This window comes from Eretmochelys imbricata, chromosome 6, assembly GCF_965152235.1.
Source record: "Eretmochelys imbricata isolate rEreImb1 chromosome 6, rEreImb1.hap1, whole genome shotgun sequence".
NCBI classification, from domain to species: domain Eukaryota; kingdom Metazoa; phylum Chordata; order Testudines; family Cheloniidae; genus Eretmochelys; species Eretmochelys imbricata.
In genome coordinates this window covers 30,690,308-30,711,809 of record NC_135577.1, presented here as the reverse complement: position 1 = coordinate 30,711,809, position 21,502 = coordinate 30,690,308, and the positions used below count along the sequence as shown (strand labels likewise).

Genomic DNA, 21,502 nt, shown 5'->3' with positions numbered 1-21,502 from the left:
AGAGGTCAGGACAAATGCTAACAATCATACAGTACTACATATTTAACCGAAGTCCAGACAACTGTCACAGCTGCAAAATTAATTTTTAAAAAAGCATTGAGTTTCTACTTACCAGTATATTTTGTGCTGTAAGACACTGTGCTGTAATAACACTGCAAAAAGGCAGTATGTATTGCTTTCAATTTATTTAACAATGGAACGTTTCACAAAAACAGTAGTCTACTTTCCTGTGTCTAAGTGACTTGTGGTTTTGATGATGGAATGGAATAAGTCTCAAAAGCATCAAGTGAGCAGGAAATAAAATCTAGTTCGTTATATTTACTATAGGTTACTATTTACATGCTATATACTGAATGAAAAAAATTATGCACAAGATAGCTAATAAAACTGGGATTTTGGTTTTTATTTTAACTAGCTCCCATCAGTAACAACCCAGTTTAACATTCAGAAAGACATTCTTAGATTTTTGTTGTAATCATTCCTAAGAAATTGGACCGTGAATGTTTTAGGCACCAAAAGAAGATTTAAGTGTACTTTTCTATTGTACTTTGCTCTTCTGGGTTGGAAAGATGATTGGTCATTATAAGAGAGAGTGAGTGTGTGTGTGCGTGTTTGGGGGCAGGGGAAGAATCTAAAGAGCATTTTATTGATGGACAAATAAAATGGATTGTAAGTTGCCTGTCCTGTGTCTTCTTCATTGCATATTTTACTTTAAGTTCTATCACTGTCAGCCTTGATTGAAAAGTGTTTTTAAAATAGTGCTAAAAATTAGTGTGATTTTACAGTCTTCAGACAGCTTTGTCCAAAGAGAACAGACTGTGATCACCATAAAACTGATAGGTGAATGAGAAAACTATACATGTACTGCAGCTAGACCCAGTAGAGTAACTAATCACATGCATGAGACCGTAAATTGTGTTTGCACCCTATGGTGTTTTAAATATTGTATCACATAAAGGAATAAAATTTATCAATATAGAGTTTTTACAAGAAGTGAGGGACTGAACACTAGAATGAGCCAAGTACATCTGCCAACGCAAATCATTTCTGACCTGCAACATATCTGCTATTGGAGTCCTAGGATTTTGAAGTGGGGAGAATCAATTACGTGAAGTTGTGACGTAAAGTATTTTATGTGTAAATATCATTTGTGACCTGATAGTTGAACCCGAGTCCCTAGATGACAAGCTAATGTATTTGCTGACTGCACTACTGAGGTCCTTGACATTTTAAGAACGGTTTTAAAACATGGGAAGATCACACATGTGGCATCACAACCAACCCGGTCTTCATTCAAAGTTTGCAAATCATCAGTGTCTCGCACAGAGGACTTCATTTAAATGGATTGACTAATCTTACTCAGATAGCTGGTATAAAACTCAAACTATGTCTAGGAAACTGAATACGTTTTCCAAATAAAAGATTCAGTAGGTGTCATGTATCTGCCCCTTTTAAAAAGAGCTGGATAAGAGCATTTGTTAAACCTGGCTAACAGGTACATTTTTAAATTTCAGAAATGAGGTACAAGCAGCATTTGAATTATAAGGTAAGGCACCATTATTTACAACTTCCATCATGGGCACTCATTCTGATCAATGTTTCAGATACATTTGAACCTTGAGGTTAAATGCAACAAATGTTTTCCAGCTGTTCTGTCCAATTTCGTTTCTGACTGTTTGTGCAACCACTGACATTTTACTGACCATTGCTGCACCAATGAATGGTGAATAGTGGGCACGTCATCATAAACCACCCACATCTTTCCTCTGGCACTCTACAACACCTTGCCATGTATAATGTAACAGGTAACAGAAAAGAAGACTTGTACTATATCCACAGGGCAAGTGATTAAATGTGGTTGAACTGATACAGTAAAGCCAGAATAAACTATCTGAATATTCCAGGGATGGTTTAAAACTTGAGTTACCCGCAAGTACTATGATTACAAAATTAATTTAGATTAATGCTTGGATATCACCACGTAAGTGAAAAACAGGTGGTTTCCAGAAATCCTGTGGTTTTAGCTTGGGGAGGGTTGGTCCAACACGTGTTGAAACGCAGAGTCTCATTTTAAAATGTCCAAGTTATTTTCAAGTAGGAAAAACGCACAAAGCACAAGTGAGCAGAATTGCTTCACTTCTGTTATTTTCTGCTGTAGGAGTTCACAGATATGGCACAGCAGTCAGCTGATACCAGTTAACAGTCTCCTTCCTCAAGTTGAAATCCTTTAGGGACAGCATAACTCCACCCAGAAAGAAGTTCTCACGCAACGATTCTGCGCTGAGCACACTTAGCTGAAGTTCCCTCTGCTTCAAAGTCTCCTTACTGTATCCACTGTACACAAGCTATGAAAAAACACACAGCCAATGAAAGCTAAGACAGTTTATTAGATGTCCAGAATTATAAAGGACAGCTGGCGGTTAAAGGGATTTATAGATGGGCTCCTGGGTTGTTCTCCTGGGTCGACCACTGACTTGCTGTGTGACCCCGGGCAAGTCTGTGTCTCAGTTATCCTTTGTAAAAAGGGGATGTTTATCTGTTAGAGGGGTATTGTGTAACTTAAAGTATCCTGAGTAGCTTGGATGGAAGGTGCTGGTAAGTGAAAAGATTGCTAAGTCCAATCAATTCAGAGCAACCAGAGAGCCATCAAGTGATGTGGGTTATAGCCAATGCATTTTGTGAATTCAAGTTTGACTATGCCAACCAATATCTAAGATTTTTTTCGCCTCTTCCAGAGTTACAATCTTTATTATGAGAAACTCTGCTTTACCACACTTAAGGTATTCTTTAATTAGAATAGCTTGTTTACATATTAATTTTTTTTTTATTATTATAGGGTAAGAAGAAGGGCTGGGAATAAATCTGGAACAGGAGTGTGCACATTTATAAGGTACAAAGCTTTCAGAGGTGCAAAGCAAATTTACTGAGAGATGTTTGACAGGAATTATTTACCAGGCTTTCAAATAAATTGTAGTCACCAGCATGTATTTATGAAAGGCAGTTATGGAATCTTTACCAGGTAATTGACTTTTCTTACCATTTCATTGAATGTTGGATTCCTTGTTTTTCGTGTGATTTTGGTTTTGCGCTTAGATGTTTTGTTTATATCTGGAAGTAAGTATGTTTTTACATAAGGATTTGGATCTGCACCATCTTCAGTAACCTGTAAATACAGAGCATAACAACTAGCCTTCATTCTATTTTAATGTAGTCCATTTGAATTTTTCTTTAAAAGAAATGCATTAGAGTCTATGTTCACCCCAATGACCTAACATATGAGCAACTGCTCATAATCAGACTAACTGAAGACAAATGTGTTTTAAGAAGATACTTCTATTCTGTCTCTCACACACCAACATCCCACAGCGTACTATGGCTGTCATTCATATAGTACAAGTTTGTGAATTTTTGGTTCACTTTCTTCACTCACCAGGTCTTTAATGTGCATCACCATGATAAACAGAGTGCCATTTCTATACGAGATGGACAACTTTACTTCTCCTCCCACTTTGCCTGAGGTAGGACTTGATGGACTTGCATCTAAAAATATGCACACAAGTTATTTTCCTTCACACAATTGTCCATCAGTACCACTGTACTAAGGTAAAACTGACAAATGTAAGACATGCCAAGTTCACGTCCTTTTTTCAGTTTTTATCAGTGTGTCAGGAACTTTTTACCTCCAAAATTGGCAAGGTCTGGGTACCCAGAAAGAATAGATATTCTAACAGGCATCACCATGGAGGATTAGAGTGAGAGAATTGGAGTACAGCAACTCTTCACTTAAAGTCGTCCCGGTTAACATTGTTTCATTGCTGATTAGGGAACATGCTCATTTAAAGTTGTGCAATGCTCCCTTATAACGTCGTTTGGCAGCCGCCTGCTTTGCCCACTGCTCGCAGGAAGAGCAGCCTGTTGGAGCGAGCTGGTGGGGGCTTGGAACCAGGGTGGACCAGCAAGCCCCCCCAAGTCCCCTGTGCAGCAGCCGCCCAGCAGGCTATCAATTGCTGGCAGTTCAGAGGTCCCTCCCCCCAGTGCCATGTGCTGCTCCTGCCTTGGAGCTGCTCTCCAGAGCCTCCTGCTTGCTGTGGGGAGGAACAGGGGGGCTAATGTCAGGGTGTCCCCCCTGCTCCTGCACCCTGCTTACCCCATCTTCCATAGAGCAGGGGGAACACAGGACAGGGCTCAGGACTGAGGGAGCTTCCTGGCAGCAGTGGCCATCTCAGCTTGCTGATTAACTTAAAAAGGCAGTGAACTTAAGAGTGGGGTCAGCGTACCTGAAGAGGCAATGTGCATCTCTCTCACACACACACACAGGGTGTCTGTCTGCCATGCTGTCTCCCCTCCCTCCATTCGTGCTGCCTTGTCGAGAGTGAGGCTACATTAACAATGAGTTAACCCTTGAGGGCATTCCCTGGGCAATATCCCACCCTCTGACTTCACCACCTCAACCAAGCTTCACAATCATCATCATCGCTGTATACAGTATTAAACTGTTTGTTTAAAAATTAGTCTTTTGTCTGGTGAAAAAAATTTCCCTGGAGCCTAACCTCCACCCTCCCCGCCTCCATTTACATTAATTCTTATGGGGAAATTGGATTCGCCTAACATCATTTCGCTTAAAGTTGCATTTTTAAGGAACGTAACTACAAGGTTAAGCGAGGAGTTACTGTATTTATTTGATCTGATTAATGAAAGCATTAAAAATAAGCAAGAAATTCTCACTTATGTGCAATTTTTATTTTGCTTGATCTGAAACCATATGGTGTAGGATTTACCCTGAAAGACATTTTCAAAGTAAAGGAGGCTTGAATTTGATTTGAAGGCTGATTATTTTTTCCATGAGGGGAAAATTATTAAACTGAGGAATCAAAAGTTGGATTTTATACTGTGCGGTACTTTCAAGTTTTTCATGTTATATTGCAGTCATTCAATTTACCCCCAAAAAACACGTGTTCCTACCTGCAGGCTTAGCTATTCCATCTATTCCTTCAGCTTTCTCATCACGAAGTAAAGGGTGAAAAAAAGTATAAACAAGATCACACTGCATTTGGGAAAAAGGTTACATGTTAGCTTAAAATGTACTAAAATGTGAGAGTTTGAACTCATTTTATTTAAATGCTTTGAGCAGTCACCTCTGACACCTCTGCTGAACTGTTCATCAAACTCTGTATGTAGCTGTTCAGCTCTACTTTTCTTTTGGCTGCTACATCCTTTATATGAGTTCTTCCCAGAACCATCTTATTAGGAAAGCTACAAGAGAATGACAAGATGCATTTTGTTGCTAATTTTACTGAAGTTAGTTAAGATTTAAGTACAACTTAAATCCTGAACGGCTGATATGTATTCTTACCAATGAAGTCATGACTTGAGACAAAGCACACTAGTGTATTAGCTTTATGAACACACCATTATATTTGCTATATTCAACATTACACACAAAAATACATTCAAATATTAAGGTTGCAAAGCCACAAGCTTGGAAGTGCCAGAGTCAATGTGCAAATTTAATTCAACTCCTTTGTGTATATGCGTTGTATAGTCTTTAAGTACATGATTACATACTACCACAGACATACCTTCCACACAACTCTTGCCTTTTTCAATGCACAATTAATAAGCAGCAGTCGCTATTTTGTTTTTTCATTGTTCAATGTAGTTCAGAGTACCTTATATGTTTAAAGCATAGCTTCCACTGACTTTAGTTGCAGCTGTCCAGACCTTCTGCAAATTAGACCCCTGGGTCTAAAGTCAGGCACCCAGAAAAAACTGAACACACAATTAGTCACTATCTGTGAAAAGGAACTGACAGAGGCAGGAATAAAATACAAATCTTGAGGGCAGCCTTCAGCAGTCTTACTCATGAGACCAACCTTTGTCTTCCTGCCCTCTCTAGCTTCATTCACTACACACACCTACCACCTTATGAAGCAGGGGGTCTTACACACAACCACCTCCTTCAGCACATAACCCCAACTCATCCCAGAGCAGGTCCAGCCTGTGCACTGAATGAGGCTGGGGTCCTGTGGAAAAAAAATAGCATACGGTCATGTAATCAATGACTACAACATAATGCATATACACAAGATGAATTAAGGTTGTCCGGCCATCCTTAATTCCAGCACTGCTTAACTTTGCAACCTTAACATGGGGGGAGGGTGTGGGTGTGTGCGCGCGCTCCCCCAGGTTTTTTTTTAAAAAAGCCAACGAAAGACAGAAGTTCCATGTGTCGTCATATCAACACACACGGGTCCTCAGCAGGGTTGGAACCTTGAGATCCATCACACAAACCTTTACCACTTGAGCTAATGGAGTAATTGACAGCAGGCTGATTGATAGCTTTTCATCCTGCATGTGGACTAGCACTTTAGCTAAACTGGACACTTGGCCAGTGGGTTTCACAGATATTTGCTGACAGCAGAGGGATAGGGAGACTTTATCCCAATCTACCACCCACAGGTCCAGCTCTTTTCTGAATCAGGTAGCTTTTTCCTCCATGCTACCTTGGAGCAGCAGGGGCATTACAGAGCACAGGAGAGAGGCTCCCTGCTCTCAAATCGAGCCCTGGTACAGCCAACAGCAGCAATTGCAGAGAACATCCTGATCAGTTATGGGATGGAACATGCTCAATGTGGACAAAGTCTTTGGGGAATTTAGCTGCTAAAATATAAGAAGTCGCCACTGAACATATGCAAACTGATTGGTCAAATTTGGGTGGATTTTTATAGGGATGGCAAAAAGGTACATCCCTTACAAAAAGGCCACACCCTGCCAAATTTTCATTCCAATTTTATCATCAGGGCATCATGAAAATTGTTGTGACCCAATGTCAGCAGCACAGAGACGCTTTCAAAAGGGAACTAAAGAGAATTCTTTTAAAATAAGAAATACTTTGTATACCTTAATGATTTGAACTTAGGAAAACCAAACACAGCAAGCTGATGTCTTACTAAGCAAAGAAAGACCTCCCCTCTTCAAAGAGAGACAGTGGCTATTTTTGTTGTCATCCATGATTAGATATATTTCTGGATGTGAGCCCAACAGCAGAGTTAAAAGGGGAAGTTCTCACCCTTTACACTTATGCCAACACTGGAAAAACTCAGTGAAAGAAAGTGTAATATAAAATTCCTTTGTCTACATAAAGGACAGGAGGTATCTTAATTAGAAACATACCCTGGTAACTTCCAAAGAGGAAAGAGAATACCAAGTTTGTTGTGAAGCTCCTGGAACTCATCAAATGTCCGGAAGACAAACATTGGTTCAACTTGCCCCTCTCTCAAGACTCTCACCACATAGATCTGCGTTAAACACATTAAGATATGGAAAGGCAGTTAGGGCATTGCAATAACCATAGCTGTAGTGCACCATGTGGAAAAAAAAATCTAATGGGTCTTTAAAAACAATTTAATCTGGGTCCACAAAAACTAAACTTCTTAATCATACTGTTATTGCATAGAGTTACTACAGGGTTGTTTGGGTACACTAACTGTACTACTTTCTCCATACCTTAACATGTCTTTTTTACATTTAATCTTAATTCCCTGATTATAATGCTTGATTTAGGAAGAATTACAGTAAACCTGTAATGTATTCTACACTAAATTAATTAATGTTCTGTTCCCATTCTTGGTAGGTAAATAGGCAGCTGAGAGAAACAACGGAATCAACCCATTTAGGAATAGCTATGTTTTGCTGGCCCCCCCCCCCCCCTTTTTTTTTTTTTTTTTTTACTTTTGGGGCATAGACTAATTCTCTGTTAATAAGAGTTGAATTTATTTGGAGGAAGAGAACGTGAATAAAAGTGAACAGTGGAGAGGAAGTATGGCAGTGGCAGCATGCAGAATGAGTATTTACAAATTGGAATAAAATCCACACACTTACATAATGTTTATCTGGGTTGTACCTCTTTTGGTACGTAAACACGGACACTTCCTTGATTCGACCATCCTGTCTAAGTGAATATGTTTTGGGAGAAAATGAGAGAATGGGCTCATCATTGGAAGGTAGGCCTGAAAAACGCAGCTGAGCCAGGTTGTGAATGAAGAAATTAAACTTTGTGGCAACACTTCCCAAACTGGATTCAATCAGCCTATAAAAGAGAAAATAACTGAATGCTGGAGCACAATTACATATTCAGAGCACACATTCCAATTTTGTCAGTCAGCACCTTAACTTCCAAGTTCTAAAATATAGCAAATCCTCACTGAGGTAAAAGGACACATTACGTTTTGACAAAAAAAAAATGGTTACTGGTCCATTGACATGATGACATTTCTGCATGTGCTGGGATAACTTTACCCAAAATTTGAGTATTGGATATTGAACAACAAAGGTTGTCCAGAGTTTGTCAAGGCTGTATGCATACCATATTTTTCATTAATTTAGGTTAAACAATCAACAAACAATATGCTGCAGGAGATCCAGTAGTTCACTTAGTGAAAACTGGATACAGCAAAAATATTTATAATTAGATTTCTGAACGGTTTCTAAAACATGGCAAACTGCAGTTCCAGTGAGAGTTGTTCTTTGAAAGATGCGACTTCACAAGAGGGTTCCCACTGTAAACAGCTTTAGAAGAGTGATATTAGCTATGGAATCAATTTAGGGAATATTTCCTCATGAATGTGCAAGTCTGATGGACAGCAAAATAAAGCTGTTAAGCTATTACTACCCCCAGAATTTTATGCATTAGAATTTTCACTATTTTTTTTTAAAAACAGCCTCAACATTTTAGCCCTATATTTAAGCATTTGAGAAAATGAAGTTCTGTACAGATCTCAATTAGTGATAGATAACAGATTAGTATTTTGTTTTATAATTAGGATAATTTCAAGACTACTGAACTTCTATAAGCTGTAAGTATTACAGTGTTTTAGTATCTTAGTGCAGGAGCTTCTAACAGGAAAAAAAGTGGTGAGTTTATATATTTTGGTTCTGTTTCACTTGTCACTTATCTAGTACCTTGTAAAGAAAATTGTAGCTTCTGCATCTGTAGTTTGTGGCTGAAGAGCATCTTGGACATATTTTAAGTCTTGAACTCCAGTAAGTTCTGGTAACCCTGAAGCAAGCATCTATAGAAGACGAGTTACTATTTTTACATTGGAACGAGATATCAAATCTATTTTTATATTTAAATAATTAAAACACGAAGGGCCCCAAACTTGATTAATGTAGTACCCAAATGCCCCAAATACTAATGCTATTAACCAATAAATACTCCCACCACCACATTGTGTCCGTTAACATCAGAGTTGAAGAAAAATTAGTTTTGGAATTCTTAATATTTAGCAGTTACTTTAGTTTTAGCTTCTGTAGTAAGAGGTAGGAAATTTATGCTGTATTTTAGTTTCCATAGTGCAAAAACTAAGTAAAAAAATCTCAGTAACAAGTACCCCCAGTATTTCCACAGGAACACTACTACATTTCTGGCTTGTAACAGCACGTTTAGAAGTGCTTCTAAAGTATAAATGCCAACAATTTAGGTTTTTTGTATAGACTGGATTTGTCAGAAGCTGTAACTTCCTAGGAGGGAACTTACTAAAATCCACAATGAAACTACAAGAAAATTATGTGCAATAAAAACTATTACCAGTGAAAGCAGGTTAAGCAAGAGGTTTGCATGTTTCCTGATCAAATTGTAAGCTTGGCAGCAGAGATCCACAAACAACTGAAAACGGATAGTAGGTTTTTCACCACCATTAATGACATAGGCCATATCTGATGTTAGCACAAAAGGAGCCCGATCCCTGTTTAAAAGAAAGCAAAAATACACAGTTTATTAAATGGACTTTCTTGGAATTTCATGCACTTTTAGTTGCAATTTGCTAAATTTAATTACTATTCTAAAACAGTATTTTTCCGAGAGCTTGAACTACATGCATTAATCAATCACTGGACTTGCAGAGAGCAGGTCAGTCTCACTCACAGGGTATGATCTATTCATAATTCTAATGTTACAGCCATGATTTCAAAGGGAAACAATATTCTTTCCAAAAAAATCATATTTAATAATTAATGAATCCAAAGTTTTACTCTGTGACCAGGTAACATCAGAAAGTAGTAATTTCCAGTCAAAAAAAACTTTAAGCTACGTTAAAATTGTCAGTGTAAAATCAACTATATTTGAAAACACCAGGGAATAAAAAGTTAGGTTAGTCTTCAAGTGCTTGTTCATGTCAATTCCAATCAGGTGTGTGCGCAATGTGTACACAGTTGTTGGAAAGTTTTCCCATAGCAGCTCCCATCAGGTCAGGTATGGAGCCCCCAAGAGCAGGGGCTTCATGGTGCTAGATATAGGACCCTGCCAACCCCAGTTCCTTTTTACTAGAAGTGATGGTCATTGGAATTGCGATCGCTTGCCTAGCAAATGCTTCGCTTAGCCTTCTTTCCATAGTTAGTTTCGTTTAGTTGTAGTTAATGTTAGGAGATAGTGTATATAGTAAGGTTTGGGAGCAGAGTTTCCCCAATCCCTAACACCCGCCTTGGGCTCCGGGGTATGCCGTGAGCCCTAGACTTTAAATGCTACAGAACCTGCAGTAAGCCTATGCCAATGAGCGACCCCCACGACTCATGTCTGAATTGTCTGGGGAAGGTACACCAGACAGAAAGGTGCAAAATTTGCAGGGCTTTCCACCCCAGGACAAAAAAGGAGCGAGATTTCCGACAAACAGTTGCTCTTGGAATCTGCTCTTCATCCCCAGTCTGCTGCGGACCACCAGGACCCGGCACCGAGTGCGTCCTAATGGAGTACCCCAGCATCGGTACGTGACAGTGCCAAGGAAGGACTCTAGTCTAAGAGACCCTCAGCACTGGTGCTCTCTGGCACTGCACGTTGAGGAGACAACCCAGCACCCCACACTAATACAGTATATCATCCAGCGCATAAGAATGATCCATCCATCCAAACATGAATTCTATTCCTCTTCACATTATCCACTTGCTGACAGTCAGAAACACAGATGTTTCAACTCATCCTCCATATGCATTATAGGAAAATGTTCTCATTCACCATTGGTCTGTGACCCAGATGGTGCAATTTACTTCTTCCACACTCCAAAGTATACAGCAGATAATACCCCTGGGTCCTTACCATATCTCTTTCAATTCCTGATAAAGTTTAGGGTACTCCATCATGCAATATATAATTGTATGCCCTCCAAAACAGCATACAGAAGCTATACCACAAATTATACACAGCTATTCCTTGGTGAACAGAGCTATGACATGGTAGCTGGGGTCATGGGGTCAGAGTTAATTGTTCCCCAAACAATCTCAACGTTTAAAAAAGCTACACTAACCTCATCTTAGAATATCCTGGTTCCAAGATGTTTGGTTTTATAAAAACTCTTAGGTTTTTCACTGATTTGTGCAAAGCTCTTTTGGTCCAGGAAATTCATTTAAAAAATAATATCCTTAAGGAAAAAGTGATATTTCTGAAATTATAGAAATGAAATATAGACTACAGTTGTGCCAATTAGCACATTTTGATCTTCCAATTGCTGGAATAGTAACCACTATTTTAAAGCTACACCTGTGCGTCTAGTTTTTAAATGCACAGAACATCTCCAGTATGTAGGAGCAGCCTTCACACCTTGACATTCTTCAAGCAGAGCTGTAACTACCAAAGTTGATGGCCAGGGAGAGATTGTGGAGACTTTTCAGAAGCACAGTAGTCTACAATGAGAATCCAAAACAGATTTTGGAAATTGGGTGGTTCAGCCTAAAAGAACAGTTACTTACCTTACAGTAAATGATTTTTCTAGATGGTCTATGCATGTGGATCCCACCTATGATGCACTGTGCCCGCTACACAGGAGTTAAGAAAGTTCTTTAGCAGTGTCCACTAGGAGTCCTGCATGCGCTTTAGGTGCTCTTGCTCCCCCACCCAAGAGCATAAAGGGCGGGGTGACCCCAAAGGCTACTCAATTTCTTTTGCTGCCCAGAGTCCCAATGATAAGATTCTGAGCTGCAAGAATGAAGGGTGAGTCGTGGGAGCCACAAACACAGAACATCTTGAAGAATCAGTTACTATAAGGTAAGTAACCATTCTTTCACCTTTGATCGCCTGTGCACATGGATCCCACTTACTATAATTAGCAAGCAGTTTGATTCTTTGGAGGTGGGCGGCTAGATGGTTATCTGAACAAAGATTGGAGAACAGCTCTTCCAGCTAATGATGCCACTAAAGAGTAATGTCTATTAAGTGTGTGAACTGATGACCACATAGCTGCTCTACATACTTCTGTCAGTGGAAACTTGCTGAAACAGAGTGGTCTGACCTGAGCCTTCTGCCATATTCCACAATCTAAGATTTTTCAACGGTCTTGTTTTGTTTAGGTAATACAAGAGGGCTCCGACATCCACAGTATGAAGTTTTGTTTTGATTCTGCAGGAGAAGCAAGAGTCCTAGGATAGAAAACTGGTAAGTGAATATACTGGTTACTGTGAAAATCCTGTATTAACTTGGGTATGACTTTAGGATGGAGGTCTTAATGTAACTGTCCATATGAAAAAGTCTATGGTGGGTAGACATGAGAGCTTGGCTTTAGCTAACTCTATGTGGTAATAGCCACTAGAAACTCAGCTTTCATGGATAAATGATGAATAAAACAAGATACGGACTCAAAAAGACGTTTCATTAAAGTCACAAACACTAAACTCAAATACCATTTCTTGTGGTAACAGGAGATTTAAACCTTTTAGGAGCCTGGTAACTCTGATGGGGAAAAAAACTGAAGATCCTCGTCACGAGGTGAACTCACTGCTGATGGTGCATCCTCTTGGCCATCCTGGGAATTAGCTCTGCTAGGTGCTGCACCCTCCTCCAGCAGAGTCTCCCCTCTCACTCCAGGAACTACAGCCTCCCCTTCATGATATGGGGCTCTGGCTAGGTCACTATCGTGGTTTTCCTTTCTGGGGAGGGAAGTCTTTTCCCAAACATGCTCAGGCAGTCTTCTTATGCACTGCCCTGCTGGTGCCACTTCCCCAGTGGCTGGTTAGGAAACCCAGGCCCACCCTCTACTCTGGGTTCTGGCTCCAGGACCCGCTAGCCCGGAATCAAGGTCTGTTCCACCCTGTACCATGCTGCATTTCCCTGAGCCCTTTCCAAATTTTCTGGCTCTCCCTTCCTTCTCTGGGTCTGCCAGTTTTACCATTCCCTCCTTCCATGGAGTAAATGCAGCCTACACATCTCTGCAGCCTCCAAACATGTCTCTTAGTCTCTTCAAGTGGACTTACTCTTCTACGCAACAGGCAAGATTTAAAATCCGGTAAGCGTGGTTGAGGCATCATGGCTGAAACCCAGTATTGCTACCAACTACCTATTAAAATACAATTACTTTTTTTTTTTTTAAGCCAAGAGGCAATAAAATATAAAAACTAACTTTCTCCTAAGCTACAATCTAAAAGCTGTAAAAAGGGACTCAGAAGTTCCAACTCTGCCAGGACGGTCAGAAGGAACAGGCTGGCACTTGGGTCACCCTGCCCTTTATGCTCTTGTGTGGAGAAACGGAAGAGCATGTCCGACCCCTAGTAAACACTGCTAGAGAAAACTTCCTGCATTCCTGTGCAGAAGACAAGTGAACTATGAGTGGGACCCACATACACAGGAGCTTGAAGACAATACTAAGTTCACATTGAGGACCGTGATAACAAAAATTTAGATGTTAAATCATGAGAGGAAAAATGCAAAAGGGAAGTTGCTTGCATTCTCAAATGCTAAACTGCAGAAGATACCTTTTAAAGCTACCAAACGTCTGTGCATGGCCCAAAAACTTTCCAAAGTCAATATGGAACATATGTCCCGTGCTTCGAAGCATTATGTTATCGTTGTGACGGTCACAGATTCCCAATATGTAGGTGGCTACGCAGCATCCTGCACAAGAATAGATGAAGTTTTCTGAAGCCTGAAATTAGCAAAAAGTAAATGAGATCAAAGCGAATCTACCAATGGGAAAAACAATGTACTTCAGTTGATCATTCATTCTGAGTTCACTTTTTACAATAGGGATGTGGCTCTGGGCAGCTGACAGTTCTTAAGTAAACTTCCCTTAGACTACTTGGGAAGCTATTCATTTAAGAAAAATTCTGTACACTGTACTGCTAAGGGGAAAGGCAATTTGTTAGGTTTTTGGGGGTCAGAAGGCAGATAAGGTAGAGAAAAGGCTGTTCAGAGATAAAGCACAAGCAAAGGCCAAAGAACGTGTGTTTACCATATCTGCATACCCCGGCCTGATAACGAAGTGTTGCATCCAAAGGAGAAGCAGCATGAGAAGGGGCCATATCTTCTAAGCCAAGATTAAAATTGAGACCTGTTCTACACTAAAGTTAGGTCAACGCAAGGCAGCTTATGTCATTCTATTTATGTCAGTGTCTACACTACAATGCGGCTTCCACCAAAGTAAATCTCCTGCTATGCCACCATAACAACTCCACCTCCACGCAAGGCGTAGCACTTATATTGATATAGTTAGGGTGATGCAGTGTTCGGGTAGACACTAAGGTTACTTACATCACCTATCAGCTGGAGCCCTTGGCTCTGAGCTGTGAGCCCCATGCCCAGATGACAGTTTGGATCAGCTGGGCATGGGGTGCAGGATCCAGCTGTCAGTGTCCCACAATGCCCCACATCAGTTGGCAGAAGCACTCCTGGTGAGGACATGCACCGCCCACTGGAAGAGCAAGTGTGGACGTGAACCACTGCTTCATTTACTGCGGTGGCTGTTCGTGGACTTAAGTCGACTTAATTTTGTCATGTAGATAAGCCCTGAATGTCATGCTTCCCCCTACTTTTAATTTTGGAGTGAAATGTTTCCTACAGTTAGAAAACATTTCCACAGACATTTCTGAAGTGAAACATTAAACTGTTTCCAAAAGAGACTCCTTTACAATCCTACAGTCAGTTTTGATTTCTTTTCTGAAGTAGATACAGTACAGAAAATTCAGCTTCCCAAATACCTTAGAACAGATTGTTAGAAAACTTATTTAGTGGCAGAATCAGAAGAGTTGTATTCTCCTGTAACTTAAAATGTAACATTTGAAAGGAAGACTATGGAAATTACCTTTTCATATTCTTCCTCTGTAGGATTATACTTTCGCAGCCATTCTGCAAGTGGCTTGTCTTTAAAAGATCCTGTCACTCCATATTCCACTTGAATTTTCCTAAGTGTATCTGAAGCAGGAACAAGCTCCACCATTCCTTTACATAAAAATTAAGTTGTGAGAGAGAGGGAGAGAGCACACATGAAAAAAGACTACTGGTTTAAATCCTATTTTTACATTATATTTTCCACTACCTCTCATTTGGTATGAAGTCTCCTGTAGACATTTGATTTTAAAATGTAGAGCCCAACCCCAGTCTCAAGCAATGAAAAAAATCTATTAACTTTGTTAGTCTGCTAAACCTCTCTGCAGGCAATTTTACAAAGTATACTACAAAATGTATGTAAGCAAATTAGGCTTGTGTGTTATTACTACCTGTGTTAAGGTTTGTGGAATATCGTAGGTAACTCCTACTTTGATTCCAAAAGAACAATCAGCTGGTTAAATATGCCATTTGTGTAAAACTAGTATTGGGTATAATCAGTGATGAGCTGCCAAAAATCTTAACCGGTTCCCTCCTCACCCCACAAGGGGGTTGTGCCCCGCCCCCCAGGACTCCTGCCCCATCCAACCCACCACGTTCCTTGATGTGCCCACCCCCCAGGACCTTTGCCCCATCCACCCCCCTCCTCTGTCCCTTGACACCCTCCTGCCTGGTTCTGGGGGCACTCATGGGCCACCATAGTGAGCACCCACCCCATCCCTAAGAGCCAGAGGGACCTGGTGGGGGGGCAAGATGGGGAGTCCCAGCAGTGCTTACCTGGGGCAGCTCCCAGGAAGCATCCAGCAGGTCCCTCTGGCTCCTAGGGGCGGGGAAGCATAGCTATGGGGGGAGCAGCTGCTCCCCCCACTGATCACATCAAAAGTGGCACCTTAGGCACCGACTCCGTAGGTTCTCTGGGGCTGGAGCACACCCACAGGGAGAATTTGGTGGGTGCAGAGCCCCCACTGGCAGCTCTCCCACCCCAGCTCGCCTCCGCCACCTCCCCTGAACGTGCCGCCCTGCTCCGCTTCTCCACCCCCGGTTTCCCACGAATCAGCTGTTTGCACAGGAAGCAGGGGGTGGGGTGGGAGGGAAAGGTGAGAAGCAAACAGCAGCTTCACACTCAGGCCCAGGGAGGTGAGCTGGGGCAGGAGGGCACATGAGGAGGGCCACGGGGGGGGGTGGGGGGGCATGCGTAGCGGAACCACTCCTCACCCCAGCTCACCTCCGCCTCCCTGGGCCTGAGCACAAAGCCGCTGCTTGCTTCTCAGCCCTCCCAGGCTTCCCGCGTGAACAGCTGATGCGGGGGCGGGGGGGGGGAGGAGAAGAGAAGCAGAGTGGGGCAGCGGGTTCAGGGGAGGAGGCAGAGGTGGAGCAGAGGTGAGATGAGCTGGGGCCAGGAGCGGGGTGGCGAGCTGCTGGTGGTTGCTCTGCACCCAACAAAATTTTCGCCATGGGTGCTCCAGCCCCGGAGCACCCACAGAGTCGGCGCCTAAGGCACCACTTTTGGCCAGTTGTTAAATTTAGAAGCCCTTTTAGAACCGGTTGTCCAGCGAACTGGTGCGAACCGGATCCAGCTCACCACTGGGCATAATCATTACGTAATGACTGTAAAATATCTCATGTGCACTCCGACGTAGTTTAGGTGACTAACTCTGTAGTATAAGTGACATGCTGGAGTAGAAGAGGCTCCAAGTTGACTTATTTCTAGAGCAACACAAAATACTCAATATGTGGTGCTACAAGGGGCCTTATTTAGGAGAAGGGGCTATTAAAAAGAAAGAATTCCTATAGCTAAACCACAAATCCCTATTTGGATAGTAGGTTTGTGTGTTTTCTGGAGAAGAGGGGAAGCAGCAGGCACAAATCTGTAATAGAGCTTCCATTTTTGTTCATTACACTGGAAGTACTTTAAAAATACTTTATTAGACTGATCAGAAAAAAGGCATTACATGGTAAGTCAGTCTAGAGCAGTTTTAAGATGGGAAGAAATGCTTTCTGTACATTCCAAAGCAAAGCTTTTGTATTCAAAAAGCAATTTATTCTCGGACACGTTTATCTGGATGCCAATATTTATAGTACTAAAGTTGCCATTTGTGCTTTTGTGGGTGCCTTTGGGTCAGACCCAACTGACTTCAAAGAGTTGCAAGTTCTCAGTGCTGCTCAAGATCAGGCCCACAATGCATTAGTCAATAATTGCCTATGTAGGACACCTTCCACTATTTAAGCTCCAAGGCATTTAATGTTTTGTGAATCAAATCCAGTCAGAACAAGTGTTGAAGGAAAGGCTGCCTCATTTCTGTGTAAACAGAGTATGTGGTGCAAAGTTTATTGGATTTTTAAAATTTTCCGTTGTAAAAACTGAAATTAATAAAGGTACGCAAGTACTGATTCTAACCTGTCTCCCTGCGAGTTTGATCATCTCTTCTGATGGACTGATGTCATGGTAATGGCTTCAAACATTTTAGCAGTTCAATTTTGATCTAAATAGATCTCTGAAAGTATTATATGGGATGCCAGAATTAGCATTGCTACTGTATTCCATCCATCCTTCTCAGTTCTGTTTTTCTCCACTGCATCTAATTTCTGTTTCTCTTTCACTTTCATGTTTCTTTTTTGTTCCACTGATCTTTAACTGTAAGGATCACCAAGGAGCTCAGTGGTCAAGAGCAGAAGAGTATCTCCAACAAACTGAAGCAAACTACTGGGTGATTCCAATCAGTTTAGTTTCACAATACTATTACACTTGTAAAGCACTCTTGCTCTTGTGTTGAGTTTCCCTCGGCGGCGTGGGGTCTATTGCTAGCATTCATTGTTACACACATCTGCCATTCACAAGGAACCGGTGGGCTTTTAACTGATTGAGGCATGATGCCAAAAATCTGTTGTAGAGCCCCTCACGGGGACAAGTGCAGGAATACATTGGGCAGTTTCTATCTGGTTACGGTACCTCGATCTTTTCCAGTTGAAAGGCACTTGAAGATAACCATCCGCAGGTCCAGTCCCTCCTGCAGCCAGATTTTGTCCATGATTTTTATCATTTGTAAAGCCAACATATCTTGTCGCAGATCTTCTCCAACCTTAAATAAAAAGCAGAAAAAGGATACTTTGAACAATGAACTCGACAGATAAGAGAAAAACCATACTTTTCTTCTTAAATTGTGAATGACTTGTTTCCTCTGCTAAGTGTAGAGAAAGGATAAATGATGGGCCATAATGAAGTCTGTATATATAAAATGCTGATTTTTAGTTTATACAATACACAGACATCTCAGTTAGCCCTTGAGATATACTGTTTGAAAGATGAATATAGTCTCTTTTTAAATCTTACACTTTCACTCCAAGAAGGGGAGGAGAGGTAAGCTGGTCTAATGGTTAGAGTACTAGACTTGGCCTTGGGAAACATTCAATTCCTAGCTCCACTATAGACAGGGTGTGACCTTGGGAAAGTCACTTAGTGTGTATCTGCCTCAATTTCCCCATCTGTAAAATGGGCTAATACTGCTCTACCTCACACAGGGGTGTTGTGAAGATAAATACATTAAAGACTGTGAAGCATTAAGATAGGACCACGATGGGAGCCATGTAAGTACAAAAGTTTTCAACCTTCTACAAATGTGAACCACTCTTGCGGGGTGAGCTGTTTTCATTCATCTAGTTACTTAAGTCAGTTTCTAAATATAAAGAGAAGATTCAAGATGCAGCTAATAGCCCATAGATATGTGGCAAAGCTAGCCAGTTTTGTTGGCATTAGTTATCATAACCCCATATCTTTCCTCCAGTAGAACAGGGGAGAAAAAAACCCAAAAAAAAACTTACTTTAAACATAACATTAATTTCTTCTCCCAGAGGATCTGCATTCACCAATGTGATTTTTAATGGTACTGCATTAGAATTGAAGAAGGAACATGCCTGCAAGTACATGATAGTTTAATCCTTAGCAGGATACCAAGTGATAACATTTTTGGCTTTCAAATAAAATAGAACATTAATAGTTTGCAGATGAGATTTAAAATTGCTAGCCTGCCAGACAAAGTCACTAATACTTGGAATGTTTGCACACCCTAACAACGCAAGTTCTGAGATCAATGAAGTGGCAATATATCACAAAGTAGTATCTCTACAGTGTGTTGTCTCATAGTCCCATTCCTGAGAGCATCACACAACCAGTAACTAAACGCTGCTGTTTTTGTGAGACCCGAAAGATTCTTAAGTTTTGGTGTTGATATTTAATAGATTCACATCTGACATGCATATTTAAAAATCAGGTTAAAATGTTTCATTGCCCTCAATTCACCAGCCTATACGCCTAACATCTTGGAATGGAGTTTAATCTTCCAATCACTATCACCTGAATGCCCAGTTCTGACATGCCTGCTAGTTAACAGTAGTGACAACATTCCTCCTTTTGGTCATTCTGCCTCTTCCCTAACAATGTCTTCTCTATGCTGGTATACAATCAAGTGACATAACATTTTACTGGCATGTGTATTTTAATATGCCAGTATCACTAACAAATATATTTCCTAACTTGAAACAGTTATTTAAAAAAAAAATCTTTACTAGGTTGTCTTCCTGGTTGGAATCATGAATTTTTCAGAAGTCTGCACACCATCTCCCATTTCTCCTAAAATATGGAAAGGTAGGGCTGCAGAGGGCTTTTTGGGGGACTAGGGCAAAAGAAGAAACTGAGGCCTCCCACCCTTCCAAACAACTTACCACTGAGCAGAGGTGGGAGTGGGGTAGGGTGTGGGAGATTGCCTGCATCACGCTAACCTGGCAGCAGTGGCTCCTGTCCCATGGGGCTGGTCCCAGCTCCCCGCTTTGTGTGTTGCAACCTGGTATGCAGGGTCACAGTGCACTCAGCTTCTGGCCCAGCTGCCTGTCACTCACAACGGAGAGGCCACCAGGCCAAATATAAGTGAGTGGTGCTGTGACTGTGTGCCAGGTTGCAACGCCACTTATACTGCCCTTTTTGCCCCTCCCTCTTGGTGGCCTTGTATGATGGACATGACTGTTACCCTGAATTTGGTGGGATAAACATGCCCCAAAGAAAACATGTCCATGCCTCTCCTTATGTGCGGTCACAACAGCTTAGATCATTTGGACAAAACTTTAGACAAAAATGCCTAGATCTGAACATCTCTGGGCTAGAGGCAGAGCATTCTCCATATGCCCCATGATTTTTGGATTTACTGCCTTTATTAGACAGAGGGTCAGTTTGATAACCAACAAATGGTGTAAAGTCCATGCAGGTATTCAGGCTCTTTCACCAAGGTGATTATGGGCAACACATCTGCTTATTTTGGGCAGCAATCCCTTGATTTATAGTTGTGAAATTTTTGTACATATGCTGGTATTGCAAGATAGAATATAGCCTAACATCAAAATAAAAAAATAAAAATAGGGACCAACATTCTTAACTGAAGAAGCTATTCAAAGTTGGATTTACTGCTGCCTCTGAACTGTAAGTTTGAGATCTGAAGAGAATACAAGTCTGGAGCTTTCCCATATCTCAGTTTCCTACTTTCCACTGATTACATAATATGTTCCCTTCAATTCATCTTCTCCACCAGGTCCCTCACGGCGATTAGGACCAATGTTCAGTAAATGTTAGTTTGATATCAATTTATTCAGAAGTTTTACAGCTTGTCATTTCTCTGCCCCACACCCATTAGAATCATATTACTGTAGCTTTCTCCTGGAACATTCTAGTTTCTATTGGTTTCTGATTTAAGTGTCAGCCGTGTTGAGGCTTATACAATTTCTGAGACAGAGTTCCTCTTTTCACAGCATGAAATTCAGAACTCCAATGTTTTCTTGTTCCAGCCACCCTTCTGCTTGCATTTATAACTTCAGCCTCATAAGGGAATGGGATTATAATCTTATTTTACAACTTTAGTATATGTATTGTGTAATGCATAAGCGTTGTATTATTAAGCATGTAAGACAGTGTATGCAACTTGTGCTTCAGAGGCTTTAAAGACTGTCAGATCTTGCACGTTTTGCAACTTTGCTTTCACTAACCTTTCCAGTTGCATAAAAACTCTTATTTTAAAATAGAGTCTTCCCTAGCATGGAGGAACACATCCAATCACACAGCTGGTTAGCTCCATCCCACAATATATACTTCAAAATATTAGCAGCCAGTCTTGTACATTTCCTTCTCCCTTGACCATTGCTGGAGGCTGTCTAACTTTTCCATTCACGTACTTTGAAACTTCCTCTGTTCTCACACAATGTTTTTATGACTTTCATGTATGACCAGGTCCTTGCTGCTATGCAAGAAGAGCTCCACTGGGTTTTGATGAAGTAGTAAATTAAAATCAGACCTTGGTCTAGCTGTGTAACAATTTCCACAATCTTTGTCTCTCTGCTCAACTAATTTAATTTTATTGTCTAGTTCTAAAGGCTCTTATT

The 21,502-nt window shown here is 41.0% G+C and overlaps 1 protein-coding gene and 1 long non-coding RNA gene across 2 annotated transcripts in view; one reads left to right on the top strand and one right to left on the bottom strand.

Moving 5' to 3' along the window:
- Positions 1 to 384: 384 nt before the first annotated feature.
- Positions 385 to 21,502, bottom strand: part of PIK3C2A (phosphatidylinositol-4-phosphate 3-kinase catalytic subunit type 2 alpha) — an 87,036-nt gene continuing 65,918 nt past the window's right edge. The window contains exons 21-33 of the mRNA XM_077818333.1: positions 18,902 to 18,994; positions 18,033 to 18,162; positions 15,060 to 15,196; positions 13,735 to 13,904; positions 9,590 to 9,746; positions 8,962 to 9,071; positions 7,882 to 8,089; positions 7,174 to 7,298; positions 5,136 to 5,253; positions 4,963 to 5,044; positions 3,431 to 3,540; positions 3,038 to 3,163; positions 385 to 2,345 (exon numbers count right to left, since the gene is read on the bottom strand). Of these exons, the coding sequence (XP_077674459.1) occupies positions 2,163 to 2,345; positions 3,038 to 3,163; positions 3,431 to 3,540; positions 4,963 to 5,044; positions 5,136 to 5,253; positions 7,174 to 7,298; positions 7,882 to 8,089; positions 8,962 to 9,071; positions 9,590 to 9,746; positions 13,735 to 13,904; positions 15,060 to 15,196; positions 18,033 to 18,162; positions 18,902 to 18,994 (1,749 nt within the window). The 3' untranslated portion in view covers positions 385 to 2,162. The remainder of the gene's footprint in view (positions 2,346 to 3,037; positions 3,164 to 3,430; positions 3,541 to 4,962; positions 5,045 to 5,135; positions 5,254 to 7,173; positions 7,299 to 7,881; positions 8,090 to 8,961; positions 9,072 to 9,589; positions 9,747 to 13,734; positions 13,905 to 15,059; positions 15,197 to 18,032; positions 18,163 to 18,901; positions 18,995 to 21,502) is intronic.
- Positions 12,335 to 21,502, top strand: part of LOC144265600 (uncharacterized) — a 37,009-nt gene continuing 27,841 nt past the window's right edge. Inside the window, exons 1-3 of the long non-coding RNA XR_013346322.1 lie at positions 12,335 to 12,421; positions 18,602 to 18,667; positions 19,649 to 19,724. This is a non-coding gene — a long non-coding RNA (uncharacterized LOC144265600). The remainder of the gene's footprint in view (positions 12,422 to 18,601; positions 18,668 to 19,648; positions 19,725 to 21,502) is intronic.